The following is an 18,097-nucleotide window of genomic DNA, read 5'->3' on the forward strand; positions in this document are numbered from 1 at the left end:
GTCCGAATCTTATATTAATTTTTGCTTCAAAAGATGCATTAGAGCTGATGGTCCAGCTAGGTCTTATTTTCAGGGAAACCCGGTATATATGTCAAATAAAGCCACTTCTTTCAGACAATGGAGTTACAGTATTATGGGTCTGGTGAGTCCAAAATCTGTAGAGTAGGCAGGCTGGCAGGCTAGAATCTCTCCAGGAGGACCTGCTGCTGCAGACTTGAGGTAGAGTTTTTTTCTCAGAGTGACTTCAGTTTTGCTGTTAAGGTGATGCAACTGATTAGGTGAGCACTTGCATTATGGAATATAATCTCCGTTACTTGAAGTCATCTGATTGTAGATGTTAACTGCATCTACAAAAAACATTCATAGCAACTCCTAAGTTAGAGTTTGAATACTACTGTGTTTTCCCGAAAATAAGACCGGGTCTTATATTAATTTTTGCTCCAAAAGATGCGTTATGGCTTATGTTCAGGGGATGTTATCCTGAAAAATCATGCTAGGACTTATTTTCCGGTTAGGTCTTATTTTCAGGAAAACACGGTAGTATTACTACTGTAGCCTAGACAAGTTGACACATAAAACTTACCATAATAGTATTCATCATGAATAATAAATATTTTACAATACCGTCCACTCAATAAAGATTAGCACCTCATTAATCAACCCACTTGGTATTTCTTAAACCCCTCATCCATACCAAGGTTATAAAGGGCCAAGTTAATAGAATTTCAAAAGATTAACCAAGGAAGTTTAATAACGAGAAAAAGGGAGAGAGCTGGTGCTAGTACATGCTCATGAGCCCAGTTGGGAAGTCATCTGACGTTCTGCCCAAAAAAGACACCTGTAGGAGTAGAGGTTAGAGGTAGGTGCAAATGGACCACAGCAAAGAAAAGCTGGGTATCACCCATTTGCAAGGGGGCAGTAGAGAGTAGAGCTCTTCCTTCTGATGAAGGAAGATGAAGTAGAGATAAAAGGAATTTCAGGTGACAGTCCCCAGTGATGTGGGGTTTTGTCCCCAAAGAACCTTCAAACATCTATGAGAGTCTCATTGATGAGTATAGTAGTTAAGGAAGCTCTTGATTTTTTTTTTCTTTCTCCATTCTTGTCTAACTGTAGTTATTCAAAAACTATGTTTAACAATCATGTGAAGTACAATCTCTAGGTAAATAAAGAGAAGACTAAACCATATCCCCATTCCATGACAACAGCCTTCTCATTTACAGTGAGCCCAAGCCTGGGGCAGAGGACAATACCAAAGTGGAATCAAATGTAGAGTTTTGATTATTATGTTGGAATTGAGCATTTCAGTTACTGAAACTGTTTTGCAACTTAAAGTGACTGCAGAACTTTTTATTACCTAACTGTATTTAGAAATCATGGGCTCTGTCCAAGTTTCCTAAAGTAACATTTTTATAACCTTGTGTTCTTTAAGCCTTTAAATTCAACCTAAAAATACTATGTTTATAAGTAACATGTCACTTTAAAAAAAAATTGCAAGTAACTCCAATTGAAAGGACTAAATGCCCCTCCTCATTAATCAGCTACATTTAAAACTTGGTTAAATAGATTTAATTTAAAATTGCATGTAGACTCTAATTGTTTTTATTCAAAGACTTCACTTGCCTGATTTAACAAGCAAAACTTTCTCAAAACTTAAACCACTTTTATAAAGCCAGTAAATTAAACTTAACACTATAGCAACCCCCAAGTTGTTATAAAAATCCCCATACTATTTGTAAACTTTCACTTTTTAACTAAAAGTCCTAAATCCAGAAATTGCATGGTCAGTAATTTAATTATTACGAGTATGTGTTTTATACACATAATATTGTATTTTAAATGATAATTTTAAAAGCTACTGTATATAGAGTCTAGGTGTGTGGCAAACATTCTTAAACATTATAAGTACCCTAAAAATCAAATACATGTCATTCCCAAATATAATTTAAAAGTATAAAAGTTACAGGTTTAATTTACTTCTTTTTCCTGTATTAATTTTAAACTTTCTATGGTGAAAACTTAACCCAACAGCAATTTTTTCTTCCCAAATGTTACCTGGTCAGGGACCTGAGATTATTATGGGGAGGTTTTCGGCATATCTTTACACAAGACCTGGTTTTTATCTACCCAGTGGTAGATGTCCTGACTTGTTTTGTTTTTCTGAATTACACACACACATACACACGCACGCACGCACACACATACACACACACACAGGATTTAAGTGTAGTTAAACACATCAGGTGTTCTGTCAATTGGAGTACCTCTTCTATTAGTTTCTTGAGAAAGGAACTACATATTGGCAGTTATTCTCAGAAATTTGAAACACTACTCCCTTTTTGTTTTCTGTTTTTGTTTGTTTGTTCATTTGTTTGTTTACCCTAGCTTCCAGTGTTGTTGATGAAAAAAAGAATTGTTTGGATTCCTTATCTTTGGTGTGGAACCTGCTTTATTTCTTTCTGGAAGCTTTTAGAATCCTCTCTTTGTTTACAGTGTTGTAAAATTTTACAAGATTTATGCCCATTTGGTAGAAAAGAGCGGGAGGGTCTCAAAATATATAAACAGACTTCTACATAAGCATCATTTTCAGCTTTTCAGTATGCTACCTATGTTCTCACTTGTGTGCCCTATATCAAATACTTTTTCACCTACTCCAAAGAGAAAGTCTCGAGTCTTCTTCAGAGGAGGGGACGTTATTTGGCTTTATCCAATGAGAGAGTGGTCGAAACTTTAGTAAATCCACCTGCTCCTAGCCCTGTTTCTTAAGATCCTTGGGTCCAGTTTTTGAGATTGATGCTGGCAGAGGTGCAGAAAACTTGGCAGCTTTATCCCCTTTAGCTTAAGATTCACATTTCTGGGCTCTATTGAGTCACTTACTAATCCTTTCGGCTTTCCAGCTTCCAAAATTTGCTATCATCTCCTTTCCAATTATCTTCATTCTTCTGAAATTTATAGCCTTCCCTTTAAAAAAAGAAAAAATAATACCGTTAGTGTCATTTTAGCATATTTGGGAAGGAACTGAGGCAAACGAATTCCTGCTCAGATTCTTCAATCTTTAAACAAACACCATCAACATTTTTTTGTGTGGTAACAAGTGTGTACAAGTAGTCTATACTGTTTAGAGACGATAAATCACTTCTGGATTTAAGAGAAGTCCTTACATAATTTTTCTTTTAATTGAAAACTATATGTCTTCAAAAGGTACAGCTAATTTCCTGGTTTATTGAATTGGATTTTGCATTTCTTTAAAAAGTCTAATTTATTCTAAGATATTCCTATCTAATTCTAAAGATATTTTAATACTTTCCCATAGGCTCTTGTATATCTCTATATACATTATTGACATAAGAAATTTCTAAACCTGTAAAGAATTTTTATAAGCATTTACTTGAGCCAAACTAATGACATGCCGGGAAGATCTCGAACGCTCCAGACAATGACAGTTTTGCAATTTCTTTTATATGTTTGTAATTAAGGCGGGAATGTAAGGAAGATTACATGAAGGTGAGAGAAAGCAAAGTAACCTCAGATCACCCTGTGAGGTTACTTTTGGTCACCAAACGTGTAGGTACCCACTTTTTTGCTTAATTATAAAAACACTGTCATGTGCTCCCTTGAGGGTAGTTACACCTCCGAGGAGTCTGAAAAAGAGGCATTTCAAAGGTGTGTTAACTTAGATGTACAAGCAATGGATAGGGCTTGCTTACAGTGAAGATAAACCTTATATAGGACCTGGAGCATGACTACTCACCGTGACATTCCCAGCTAGGAATTCATGATCAGGTCACCTTGTGAAGTTACTTTTGGTCATGGAACTTGTACATACCCTCTTTTTTTAATCCACAAAATTATACATATAATTTTAAATCTCTACCCACTCTTTCTACCTTATTCTTCTTCTCTGATTCCACCAGAACTCCCGCAGATGTACTTTAGGTCTCACATATCCAGCTCTGCAAGTGATGTATTAGTTTCCTATTGCTGCTATAATAAATTATCACAAATATAGCTTAAAATAGCACAAATATATTATTTCCCAGTTCTAGTTTTGATCAAACTAAGCAAGGCTGCAGGCTACAAGTTTGGCCCCCTGTTATAGGTAATAGTTGATCTTTAGATTCAAAAATAAAAAGCATAAACTTCCCCTAGGTTTCTCCAAAACCCCATGATCAGTGTCTCTTCAAATATTTGTTTTCTCAAAAAGGTTCATTTAGCTACTCCTGGAGAATATCCTACTAGTTTTTTAGAGTTATCTTGTATATGTCTGTTTCCCAGGTAACCTGACCTGTGACAATTGATAAAGAGTTCACTATCTAATTATCTAGTTAACTGATGTGATAAAGCACTGTAGAGGTATGTAGGAGCAATTCTGTCTTAATATGGAGAGGTAATCAGCTAATGCTTCTTAGAGGTGGATGATATTTGAGCTGAGCTTTGAAGAATTAATTTTCTCAGAGAATTAACATTCAACTTTTGTTTTACTTATTATCCTATTAAAGTTGTACTTTTTTTTTTTAATGTTGCTTATTTTATTTTTATCTTCATGATTTCTCCCCCTAGATTTTGTGTACAAGTGCTTGTGGAAAAGATGGCTGATATTAACTTCAAGGAAATAACTTTAATAGTAGGTGTGGTTACTGCCTGCTATTGGAACAGCCTGTTTTGTGGTTTTGTTTTTGATGATGTTTCCGCAATACTGGATAATAAAGACCTGCATCCATCTACACCTTTAAGAGCTTTATTTCAGAATGACTTCTGGGGAACCCCTATGTCAGAGGTAAGTAAGTAATTATGTATTACTTACGTGAATCTCAAATTTTAAAATAACCTGGTAGTTTATTACTCTTTTTTTTTATCAACATTGTCATCATAGCAACTAATGGATTCCCCCCCCAAGATTTTATGAGACATGTTTGTAATAAATTAAATAGGGAATTGAAGATGTGAATATCTTCTTTAAAGCAGTATTTGTTTCTTTTCTTGGTTATGTACCTTGCTTAATCTTTTTAATAATAATGTTTGTGTATCAAAAGCAAATGTAGGAGAACAATAGGTGTAATACATGTTTATTTCTTGCTAACCCACTTTATTTCTTCTTCTCTCTCTTGTGAATGAGGTAAAAGAGATGACTACTTGTAACATATTTAACCACCTGAAAATACATTCATATAAAAGCTTTAATATAAATTAGTCTTTAAGGGTAAAAATAGTAAGTAAAATTGTCAATTTTTCTGCATAAAAAAGTGATTTATTAAAAATTTTAAATTTGTGTCATATCTTTTACCTAATAGTTATTTTAAATTTATACTGAGAACCCAAAAGTTTAGTTCATTTTTATTGGGGTATTTTTACTTTGCCAGTAACTTTATTTTGAAGGTCAGTGTTAAACTGGGATTAAATCCTTGTCAGTTTGGGATCGTATAGATTGGATTCTAATTTTAGTTCTATTATATAAGAGCTGTGTGAAATAGATAGGAATACAACTTTAACATGGCACATCACTTTCCTAATCTATGAAAGCATAATACCTTGAGGCTAAATGAATGAATTTATCTACACGTGGCACATAATTGTTGAAACATAATATATAACATTCTTTTATAGTTATAATTTGTCAGTTGTCACTCCTGGCCCATTTCTGCATTCTCCAAATTTGGAAGCTGATTTTCTCAGCTTTGAAGATGAAAATTCGATTTTGTTCAGAGCACCTATAAGCAGACACACTAAGAAGTAATAAGCTCAGATGGAATGGATGAACAAATTAGAATAATGGTTTATAGTGAAGTCTTGCTTCCTTGTATTTTCTGATCGGCATGTTCACCCCTGTAGGGAAATGTGCCACTAGGGAAAAATTATTCTAAGTCATATTTAGGTGTCATAAGTTCTCTTGACAAGCCTGGAATTAGCCTCGAGGACCTAATGGTTGATGTCATCAAGTAACATAGCCCAAAACTTTGTAAGGATTTTTGTGCCAATATAGATCTTAAAGAAGGTTTAATATATATTTTTCACCTGTGTGTTTCTTAAATATGGTTTGATTTTTGTCTTAGAGTAAAAATAATTCTGGTTAAATGTAACTTCTATTAATAGTTTATTAAAAAATTCAGTATTTTACATAAAATTTTATTGTCAGCAGAGACTACCACAACACAGGTGTATGTTCTCTTCCTCTAAGAAAATTTTTGCTCTTGTATTAATATTACTCTCTGTGTAGTATTTGAGGATTTTTGGTTTAATATATTCAGGTATATACATTATGGAGGTGTTTTTCATAAAACAACTTGACGGTTCTTTTTTGAGTCATTATTATATAAACTGTACTGGTAAGCATTCCATTCTTATATTTCTTTTGGAAGACCTCGCCAGCAGTTATATAAATGCTTCTATAGGTAGTAGATTGGGAAGCAGGCTTTGGGAAGAATCCTGTACTTGTACTTAAGCAATGCCACTTTTCTATTTTTTTAAGGTCTGTGCATTGAAAAGGAATTAATAGTCACATGTTCTTACTCTACTGTTAACTTCTCCAACCACCATATATCTGAGAGGAAGTTGCCTTGTTTTTGGACTAAGGAAATAAGAAACACAGATTATAAAACTATCTTTTATGTCTGTGTTATTCTTGAGGCATTTCACTATTTTGTTGTTATTTGTCAGCCAAATGTAGATACTTTCAATAATAAATGCAATGATTAGTTTATATGCCCTGAAGGCCCAAGATACTTCAGTAATCGGTAATTGTTTTTTTCCTTTAGGAGAGAAGCCACAAATCTTACCGTCCATTAACAGTACTGACATTTCGCCTAAATTATCTGTTTAGTGAACTGAAACCAATGTCATATCATCTCTTAAATATGATTTTTCATGCTGTGGTCACTGTGATATTTCTTAAAGTCTGCAAACTTTTTCTGGACAACAGGAGTAGTGTGATTGCTTCTTTACTTTTTGCAGTGCACCCAATACACACAGAAGCAGTAAGTAAAATTGTGAATTAATGTTTATTTCATGTTTTTTTATAAAGCCTACACAGTGATTATAATGATATATATTTTTAAGAAAAATATTTAACCGTAACTTTAATCCAAGTATTTGAAGACCTTAATTTTTTTTAAATTAAAGTTATTGGGGTGACAATGGTTAGTAATATTACATAGGTTTCAAGTGTACAATTCTGTAATACATCATCTATATATCGCATTGTGCGTATTACTATAATAAGTCTTAACCCCCTGGTGTACAGTCTTAACTTCCTACTACATAAAATTTTTAAATTTCAAAGTTTTGAAACATAAACAGTTATTATTCAAGAACATAAGATAGAATCACTCAACTTTAGTAATATAACATATAAATGAATACAGTTCTGTTCTTTGTTAATTGTTTTATAAGTAAGATTTAAAATATTTATCAATTTGGCATTGTTGGTGTTTCAAAGGACAGAAAATAGTCAATAAGGCAAATTTAAGTAAGGGATGAAAATATGTCAAAATATATAGAAACATGAACAGCCACCCTAACAAATGATGATACTCAATAGTTTCATACTGTCTACTGCCATCGTTTCAAAACTGTGAGCTGTCTCTGCTAGTGCCAATGTGTCCATCAGCCCCTAGTACCTACCAGGGCCTGCTCAAACTGTGACTTTATTTTTGTTGTTAATCTTGAGACTCCAGAACTGCCTCGCAGCAGAGCAAAAAACACTCTGTTCAATGGTTTTGTTTTGGTTAAAAGCAAAAGATTATGTTTAAACTGTGTGTGTGTGTGTGTGTGTGTGTGTGTGTGTGTGTGTGTGTGTGTTTTGGATAGGGTTGTGTGTCTCTCCTATCTTGACCCTTTTGTTGTCTAGCTGAACAGGCGTTTTTCCATGCATTTACAAAAATGATAGATTGTTTTAAATTTTGCAGTTCAGTGAGTTCAAAATACTTTAAAGGAAGAGGCTTGGTGTCTTATGTTTAAATTTTTAGAATTTAAAAGGACTTGTTAACATTTATTGTTTTTTAAAACTTTAGTTTGCAGGTTTATTATGAAATATAACTTACCGAATTTATACTTTTGCATACTAAGAACTTGTAGTCTAAGAATATATAAGAAGTGCTTAGCTTTTTTTTATTATTTAAAAACTATTCTAAATATTGTATTATAGTTATGTAAGATGTTACCATTGGGGGAACTGGGTAAAAGGTACACGAGACCTCTCCCCACTATTTTTGCAACTTCCTGTGCCTCTGTAATTATTTCAAAATAGTACTACTAATAAAAGAACTTGAAAGAGTCGCTGATAAATTTATTTTTATAGAAGATATATAAATTCACCACATGAGGGCACCCAAAGAATGTCTAAGAAATAATTGTACATGTGAAAAGTTACACAATTTAGTTTCTAATTATAGTGCTGGTGTTATTATAGTTAAATTTTCAAAATGCTCCTCATTAATACGACTTCCTCCTTTTCCTTTCTAGGTAACAGGTGTTGTGGGAAGAGCAGAACTTCTGTCATCTATATTTTTTCTAGCTGCATTTCTGTCATATACCAAATCAAAAGGACCAGATAATTCCATAGGTAAATGTCTAGCGTTTTTGTCACATACAAAATCAAAAGGACCAGATAATTCCATAGGTGTGTGTGTGTGTGTGTGTGTGTGTGTGTGTGTGTGTGTGTGTGTTAGAGGGGGGTTTAATTTTATTTCTATAGCTATAAAACCTGATCATGTAATTTGTAATTACCTTTTAGTGCTTCTTATTAAACATATACCACACTTGGAGTTTATATTTATATATTGTACTACTTTAGCATGTATGGACATATGAAAGTATGCAACACTGTCAATATTAAAAATTTTTGCATGTAGTTTATATTTTATCATGACTAACAGATTTTATATGATACAATTTTTTTAAAAAATTACCATAGGTCATAGGAGTTTTAGGGTTATTCTTGGTTCCGTCCACTGTACCTATAAATGATACAAGTACCAATTCTTCATTTGTCTTTCTGTAAATAAATAACACCTCTGAAGGCTGTGATTTATATTGTTTAGGCAAAGTTAAAAGCCTATTAGTGTGTTATCGGGAGGATCACTTTATAAATTATGTAAACATCTAACCACTCCGCTGTACACCTGAAACTAATATAATATTTAATGTCAACTGTAATTTTAAAAAATAATCACAGGATGTAAAGTACAGCATAGGGAATACAGTCAAATGGTATTGTAATGGCTATGTACAGTGTCAGAAGGCTAGTAGACTTGTTGGGGTTATCACTTAGTGAGAGGTGTAAATGTCTGATCACCATGTTGTTTTGTACACCTGAAACCAATAATAAAACAAAAGCCTATTAGAATATAATTTTTATTATGTGTTGATCATAGTTCCGCTATTTATTGAGTCCCTAGCATTGGCCTACCCTGGAAGATGCTTTGTTATATTAGCTCATTAGTCCTAATGATGCCTGGCATTGTCAGAAAACAAGTTCCAAGCAATAAAAATGATTTTTAAGCATGTGGGCACAGTGGGCATGAAAGGGGCTTCATATAACGGCCTTAACCTATATTTGATTTATCTTAACATTTAATTGAGGTTTTTTTTGCTGTATTCTTAGAGAATTTTCTCATTATAGACCCAACGTATTGATGATAAGGCGCCTAATTTTGTATGTGTGGAAACTAAGGTTCAAGAAATAAGTGATTTAGCCCAACAGCTTTAGTGTCTTAGATTTGTGACGTGAGCAGGACGGCCACTTGCAGCCATGCATAATGCCATCTTAGAACTATCTGAGTGGCAGCATCACATAGAAGTCAAGAGCAGTGGCTCTGCAGTCTGGTTTCACATTCCAGGTCCACCGTTGGTTTGCTGGCTCCATTCACTGGTCACACTACTTAGCCTCTCTGTGCCTTAGTTGCTTTATAAAATGTAGATAATCGCAGTCCCTACCTGTTAGAATTAGATGAGGTAATCATGTTGAGGCATGTAGAACGCTACGTGGCACACAATAAGCAGGACATCTGTTGTCCCATTGCCTCTCACGCAGGGAGAGTTAGTTCAGTTAATTAATACTGAATTGCAGACCTATATCCTCTTTGAATACCACCCTAAGCAAAGCAGGGATGGGAAACCTAGGAAATGTTACCTGCAGGACCGTGATCGGGCCCCTGCCTACCTTGTCAACCATGTTACGGCCCCTTTTGCCCTAGCTGGCTAGCTTCACTGGACCCAGGTAGACAGACCTTGTTGTTCCTCAAAAAGGTGAAGCGCCTGTCTTTATACTTGCTGTTCCCTCTTTTTTGAATTTTCTTCCCTTAGAGCTTCACATAGTTATCTCATCAACATTATTTTTTATATCATCCGGCCTCTGCTCAACTTTCTCTCTTCGGGAAATCTTCCCTACTCTAAAATAGCCTTTCACTTTATCGTATTTTTATTCCTAATCATTTTACTTGGTTCTTTTTAATTATTTTTTTATCCTTCATAATTCCAGTATCTTCCCTTATTTCCTTTAGAATTACTTATTTTAAATGTTTGGTCTATCTTTTCACATAATTCTGATTGAGTAGCATATGTTATTATGTTTGTTCTCTCTTTCATGACTGTTGTACCCTTCAGGTATCTACTTATTTTGGCTTGTAAGTTCAAGCCACATGTTCTCCTAGTTATCACTCACTGTATCTGTGAGGGAGAAAGACCAGGGCTACTCTGTCTGTGCTGTGAGTCATTAAAACCCAGGGTGGGGAGGACCCCAGGCCCTGGGGGATCTCTGTTGTAGTTACCATTCTACCAAATACCCCCTGTAGTCTCTTCAAGAGAATCACCACTGAGAAGAAGCCAGTCTACCATTTCTCTCCATTTAGATGGGAGGTGTGTGGAAGAGACTGCCTGAGAGTGGTTGGTCACTTTGCACCTTTTCGAATAAAACCTACTCTGTAACCCAGACAAACTTGTGAAATGCTCTGAATCACATGGACACCCACTAGCTACAGTGCTGCTGATTGTACGGTAAAGGAGCAAACGGATCTACCCAAGGTGGTCAGGATTGGCTAGAGCAGAAGTTAAAACATTTTCTCACTTTTCTGCTTTGGATGCATTCCCTCATAACAACCACACAGACACATTTAAGATAACCTTCAATGCCCACAAGTTAGTTTTTGAGTTGTATTTTTGGGTTTTTTTTTTTTTTTTTTGTAAGTGTCTTAGAGGCCATATTTCCTCTCATTTAATCTCATTCTAGGGTTGATTTTGGAGGAAGGAGCCAACAGGTCATGCTAGTTCACTACTTGACCAAAACAAAAAACAAACCATGTTGCTTTCTGTCCCTTTAACCCGCATTTCTCATAGGACTCATTTCTAACCTGGAAATACATAATTTATATTTTTCTTTTACCCCTTTGTGTTTCACAATTGACTATAACCTTCATTAAAGTAAGTAACTTTCTCTCATTTTCTATCCATTTCCTAGAATGGTTCCTGGTACACAGTAGGTATTCAGTATATATTTGTTAAGGAAATGATCAAGTGAAGGAATGTATTGTGTTTTAAATTCTATTTGAAAAGATGCTGAAACCTGCTTTGGACCTCTATTCTCTTAACACCTATGATTCTTCTTACTCCACGTTACATAATTTTATGTTTGAGACCTAAAATAGTTTTGTCATCATCTTGTGTCCCCCATTCTATCTAATGTATGTTGTCCTATGTAAAGATTTTTATTTTGTAATTATTTAGTCACTTTAAATTCTAAATTATTTGTACCCCGTGCTCTTTTTATAATCGTGATCTATCTCAGGGCCTTTGCACTTGCTTTTCCATTTTTTTAGGTTTCTGCTCAAATGTTATCAGTAGTACCACTTATCTCCCCCACTCCTTTTTTCCCTTCACCTACTTTTCTCTGTAACACTTAGGTCACCATTAAAAAAAAAAAAAATCTATCTTTGTTTGTTGATTTAATTATCACTCTCCCTCACAAAATACAGTAGATATTTAAAATAACTGAATACCTGATTGCTGAAGGTGTGTATCTTTACACATGTAAAATCAGTTTAGTAACCTATATTTTGAAATTGGACTGGATTTTAATGATTGCAATTGATTCTATACGTATATACATGGTTTTGTTTTTGTTCATGTTTCAGTGTTGTTAACTTTTGTCCAAAACAAGCAGAGGTGCTTGTTTTGGACAAAAGCACAGATGGTAACTAGCCACAGAGATCTGATTATAAAAATCAAAGTGTATATGTTTGTATAGCGAATCAGTCACCGAAGGTTGAACTGAAGTGATCAGTTTCAGTAAAGCTTTTGCCTTTATTAGAGATATTAGTTGCTGAGGTTGAATTTAACCTTATGGAAGGCACTGTTTGCTTTCTCTTCCTTAGAGTGGAAAGACAAATTACTAAGAAGCTCTAAATTTAGTATCGTGATCTCTTTATTGTGCTGGACTTGTTTTTATCCTCCAAAATTATTTCCTCATCTAAAAAATGTGTACAATTACATCTCCCCTTTTATGCCATGGAGTGATTTTGAGACTCAATGAAGTAATATGTGCTACCCTGGTCATATAAACAGTTTAATGTATGTTTTCAAATATTTGTTTTCAAGGCCATTATTTCCCACTAGTTTTTAATATATGCATACCATTGGTTTTACTGTTCTCTGTATTATTCATTTGCCAACCTTCTTCCCTCCTCTACTACTTTATTCATACATACCCTTTGCCCAGTTTTTTCATGTCCTTTGTATCCTTCAAAGTCCAACTTTAGGTTCAACTTGTTTTGTGAATAATTATCTACTGATATCTTTTCTTTATGAAACTCTTGTTGATTTTAGCATAATATTCCAGCCCTTGGTATAATCTAGTACATCAGTACTGATGGCTTGGGCCTAAAAAGAATATGAAAATTTTTTTGAGCAAGGAATATTGTTATAGTTACTATCCCTAACAGTGTTTGGGGATTTTTTTTAGTTTTTTTTGTTTTGTTGGTTTTTTTCTTTCAGTAATTTTAGTTTGTAGAGTACTTTAAAATTAAAAACAATTTCAAAAATAGATGAGTTTCTATATTAAGGCCACGTCAAAAGAAAATCTATTAGATGTATGACTTGTGTTCGTATTTATTCCTGGATTTTAAGTCAGTTATTTGAGTTTTTGTTTTGATTAATGTTCTTAATGAATAAAAACTGAGGTCACACAATCATACTAGCATTTTTTTAAAAACTGGAAAGAAAAATGGAGGCCATATTTTCCAATAAGAAAACTGAAGTTCAGAACAGGTGCCCAAAGTCACAAAGCAAGTAAAGTTAGTAGTAGATCCAGAATTACTCTCACAATTCATTGTTCTTTAATCAGTTACTACTAAGTAATGGACATTTACTTAAAGTTGATGAAGTGGGTTTTTCATTTAAATAGAACTTGTGAATATTGTGAACTTTTTAAAAGAGTAATATTAATTTAAATGCTTTTTATTAACTTGTTTCAGACTTTGTAGTGTTTTTAAAATAAGAGTAGTACTCTACTTTTCCCAGTAGTTTTCAGTTTCAAGTTTTTAATAAAGGAAGTATATTGATACCTGTGTGATAATTTTAGGTATTTATTTTTATTTCAAATTGATGTTCATTAATCATGACACTCAAGCTTACAAGTTTCTCTTCTCCAAATTGGCCACCCTACCTTTGTTTTAAAAGTTAGTATTTGGTTAGATAATTTTCGCCTCTACGAAAAAATTTTTAGATCAAATTATACATCTTGATATTTTGTTTTGAATATATAGAGCAAAATTTACAACATTTAAATGTGTTTTAAAATATAAAGTATAAGTCAGTGGGAAATAATGCAAATAGGAATATAGAATCACCAGTAAAGTTTTTCAGCAATGTGTAATGGTTGCCTAACTTAAAATATCCTTTTGTGATATCAAATTGTTTTGTGTAATTTTATAGTTTTCTGTTCTTAAATTACAGTGTGGACTCCAATTGCATTGACAGTGTTTTTAGTGGCTATTGCAACGCTGTGTAAAGAACAAGGAATAACAGTTGTGGGAATTTGCTGTGTGTATGAAGTATTTATTGCCCAGGGGGTAAGGAGAAATATAAATTTTCTGGTTACTATCTTTTTTCCTGTTGAATCGTATTTGCTATAATAAACTTATTTTCTAAATGCATCATTATGTAAATCAGTCTGTTTAGCAATAATGATACCAAAAATTTGCAAAAAACAAGCATTTTTTTCCTCACACCCACTGCAAACTACTTAACATTTTATAACACCTCCAACTTTTTAAACACTGCTTTTTAAGTTTCAATAATGAAATTGTTTGTCAATTTGGAAAAGTACACAGTAATATTGTACGATATAATTATTGGATAAGATTGCTGGGCTCAGTTTTATTCATTATCAGTTCCACAAATTGTTCCATATTGATTGTATAATTACAGTCAATTTCTGTCTAATCTTTGATTTACAAAGTACTCCATTATTGAAAACATTGTAGTATATGTTTATTTATTGAAAACTTTCTTTTTCTTTTCCAGTATACTTTGCCATTATTATATACTGCTGCTGGACAGTTTATCCGTGGAAAGGGTGGTATTCCCTTTTCTATGCTACAGACACTAATAAAACTCATTGTTTTGATGTTCAGTACACTATTACTTGTCGTGATTAGAGTCCAGATTATTCAGTCCCAACTTCCAGTATTCACCAGGTATGAAATTGTTTTGTTTTGTTTTGTTGTTATTTTCCATCCTTTTTAAATTAACTTTGGATTTTAAGTGATCGCAGATATTTCATAAAGCGTTTGATTTACATTGAGGTTTTTTAAAGAGCCTTGAATCATAATTAAGATTTTTTTAAAAACCTGCATATATTTAAAATATACAAATTAATAAATTTTGAGGTATGTGTAGACTCATGAAACTACCACAATCAAGAAAATAATGACCCTCAAATTGGTTAAGTGTTAAATCTTCTATAGCCTTAGTGACTTTTGTCTTCTTGTTCTATTAATTATTGAGAGGATATTGAAATCTCTGACTATAATTGTAAATTTGTCTGTTTTTCCTGCAGTTGAACCAATTTTGCTTCAGATGTTTTAAAACTATTGTTAAGCACATAAACATTTTGAACTGTAATTCCCATTTGATGAATTGATTCCTTTATCATTATTAAATGAGTTTTATTCCATGTAATAGTCTTTACTCAGAAACTTACATTGTCTTGCATTAATATAGCTACTCAAGCTGTGTTTTGTTAGTGTTACAAGGTTTGTCTTTTTCCATGCTTTTACTTGTTTGTTATCCATCTGTATCTTTATATTTAAAGTGGATTCCTTGTAGGCTGCATATATGGTAGTTGGGTCTTCCTTTTCTGTTTAGGCAGATAATCTGTCTTTTAAATGGGGTGTTTCGGGTATTTACATTTAATATGATTACTGATATTGTTTGATGTAAATCTACCATTTGCTAATTGTTTTCTTCACCCCATTACTTTGTTTCCTTTTTTCTCTGTGTCTTCTTTTGGATTGAGTGTTTTATTATCATTCCATTATTATCTCCTTGTTGACTTATTAGATATAAGTCTTTGCTGTGATTTTTTAGTGATTGCTTTGTGGTTTTTTGTATGTCCTGTATCACAGTTTATTTTCAAAGGATACTATAATTGTAAGTATATATAGTATAAATGTCAGCATCTATAGTATAAGCATATATATATAATTAATAAATTCTTATATAAACATATAAAATTGCTTTTCTGCTATTTGCATACATATTCCTTGAGTATAAATTATAAATGCCACAATACATTGCTGTTGTTATTTTCTGCTTTAAACAATTAACTTTGGAAGAGATTTAAATAATTTTTAAAAGTCATTTATATTAACGCATACAGCTACCATTTCTAGTGTTCTTCAGTTCTTTATTAGATCAGGATCTTCATTTGGTACCATTTTCTTTGTGACTGAAGGACTTGAACATTTCTTGACATGTAGGTCTGCTGGTGATAAATTCTTTTAGCATTTATATCTAAAAATATCTTTATTTTGCCTTTGTTTTTGAACAGTATTATCCCTGAGTGTAGAATTCTACATTGGCTGGTTTTCTTTCAGTACTCTAAAAATATTACTCTACTATTTTTTGTTTTACATTGTTTTCCATGGGAAAGCTTCTGTCATCCTTATCTTTATGCTTCTGCAGGTAGTGTGTCTTTTCTGTGCAGCCTTTAATATTTTTTTTTATTATTGTTTCTCTCCTCTTTATTTTTTGAGACAATTGACATATAACTTGGTATTAGTTTTAGGTGTACAACATAAGGATTTGATATATACACAGAGAAACAATTACCATAAGCTTCTTTAATATCGCCACACGTAATTACATTTTTTTTTCTTGTGATAAAAACTGTTAAGATCTATTCTCTTAGCACCTGTCAAATACACAATACTGTGTGGTTAACTATAGTCACCATGCTATACGTTACGTCCCCAGGACTCACTCATCTTAAAACTGGAAGTTTGGGTGAAGTTAGTCCAAAGGTACAAACTTTCAGTCACTATTTCTTTTATCTTCATGTTTCTTGTGTTTGGGTTAATTGAGGTGTTTAGAATCTGTAGGTTTTACTACTTTATATATCCTTTGGAAATTTTTTAGCTATTTGAAGTTTTTTTCTGTCTTCTCTCTCCTTTCTTCTTGTGGGACTCCAATTACCTGTATATTAGGCTTCTTGAAGTTGTTGCACTGATACTCTGTTCGTTCTCCTCACCCCCAAAACTATTTTCCCTTGAATTTCATTTTGGATTGTGTTTTGTTTTTTGGTTTTTTTCTGTGTCTTCAAGTTCACTTATTTTTCTTCTGCAATGTGTAATTGGCACTTAATTTCTTATGGTTATTTTTCATCTCAGTTTGATCTCTAAAAGTTCTGTTTGAGCCTTTTTTACTTGTTTCATGTCTCTGCATGTTCTAGTGCTTTAAAGTCCTTGTCTACTAATTTTGTCATCTGTCATTTCTTGGTCAGTTACGATTGAATAATTTTTCTTTCAGGATTGTATTTTTATACTTCACATGCCTGGTAATTTTTAAACCAGTGCCATTTGTTCTGGGATGCATTTATTTACAAAATGTTTCATCTTCTAGCCTTGCTTTTAAGCTTTGTTTTATGAGATCACGGCAGCATTTAGGTTAGGGCTAATTTGTCTCCCCTACTGACACAAGACCCTTTTGACTTTCCAATGGACTGTGTATTATGAGGATTTGCACCCTGGCTGCTGAGGAACTATTCCTAGCTATGTGTGATACTTGGGAATTTTTATCTAATCTTTTTGGGAGGTACTTCCCTAATCATATAAGTTTTCCTAGGACTGCTATAACGAATTACCAGAAACAGGGTAGGTTAAAGCAACAGAAATTTATTCTCACAGTATTGGAGGTCAGAAGTCCAAAATCAAGGTGTAGGGCACAGTTGGTTCCTTCTGACGACTCTGAGGAAGAATCTGTTCTGTGCCTTTTTCCAAGCTTCTGGTGTTTGCTGGCAATCTTTGGCATTCTTTGACATGTTGCTACATCATCCACTCAGCTTCATCTTTACTGGCCTTGTTCTCTGTGTGTTTCTCTTTATTCTCTCCTCTCTGTATAAGAACGCCTGTCATGGGATTGAGGGCCTCCCCAATCCAGTATAACCTCATCTTAACTCAACCTAATGTAATAGCAAAGACCCTGTTTCCAAATAAGATCACATTCTAAGGTGCTGCGTAGACCTTAATTTTGGGGAGACATGATTCAACCCCACCACACTGACTCTTGAGTATTTCCTCACATTATGCTGGTCAGTTCTCATCAGTACTAAAACTGGAGAGAGATCTATAGCTCTCCTGAGTTTTCTTTCTCAGCAGCTATCCTCTGGCTGATATTCTGGGTGCTCGCTCCAGCTCCCTGGGCTCCTCAGTCTCCCAGCTTCATCTTCTCAACTCAGGGGTACTAGTGGGCTCTGCCGGGTTCTGCCTGACAGCCCCAAAGACTAAACTCTGCAGGTCGGGCTCCCCTCATTTGTTTGTCTTCTCTCAGGTAGAACTACAAATGTCCTTTGTTTGATGCTCAGTGTGTTTCAAAAAAAAACAACCATGTTTTA

General features: G+C 33.7%; 1 protein-coding gene across 3 annotated transcripts in view; it reads left to right on the forward strand.

Annotated features, from left to right (window-relative positions):
• TMTC3 (transmembrane O-mannosyltransferase targeting cadherins 3) overlaps positions 1–18,097 on the forward strand; it is a gene marked incomplete at its 5' end in the record, with an annotated part of 51,918 nt that overhangs the window by 6,337 nt on the left and 27,484 nt on the right. For 2 of the 3 annotated variants that reach the window (XM_081059021.1, XM_081059022.1), the window contains 5 exons: positions 4,558–4,774; positions 6,750–6,968; positions 8,455–8,554; positions 13,939–14,054; positions 14,509–14,681. In XM_081059021.1, coding sequence (XP_080915147.1) covers positions 4,586–4,774; positions 6,750–6,968; positions 8,455–8,554; positions 13,939–14,054; positions 14,509–14,681 — 797 coding nt within the window. Of the gene's footprint in view, positions 1–4,540; positions 4,775–6,749; positions 6,969–8,454; positions 8,555–13,938; positions 14,055–14,508; positions 14,682–18,097 lie in introns of those variants that run through there. The other variant, XM_081059020.1, reaches the window with a different exon arrangement.

The sequence above is a fragment of the Rhinolophus hipposideros genome (assembly GCF_964194185.1).
Source record: "Rhinolophus hipposideros genome assembly, chromosome: 9".
In the NCBI taxonomy this organism is placed as follows: domain Eukaryota; kingdom Metazoa; phylum Chordata; class Mammalia; order Chiroptera; family Rhinolophidae; genus Rhinolophus; species Rhinolophus hipposideros.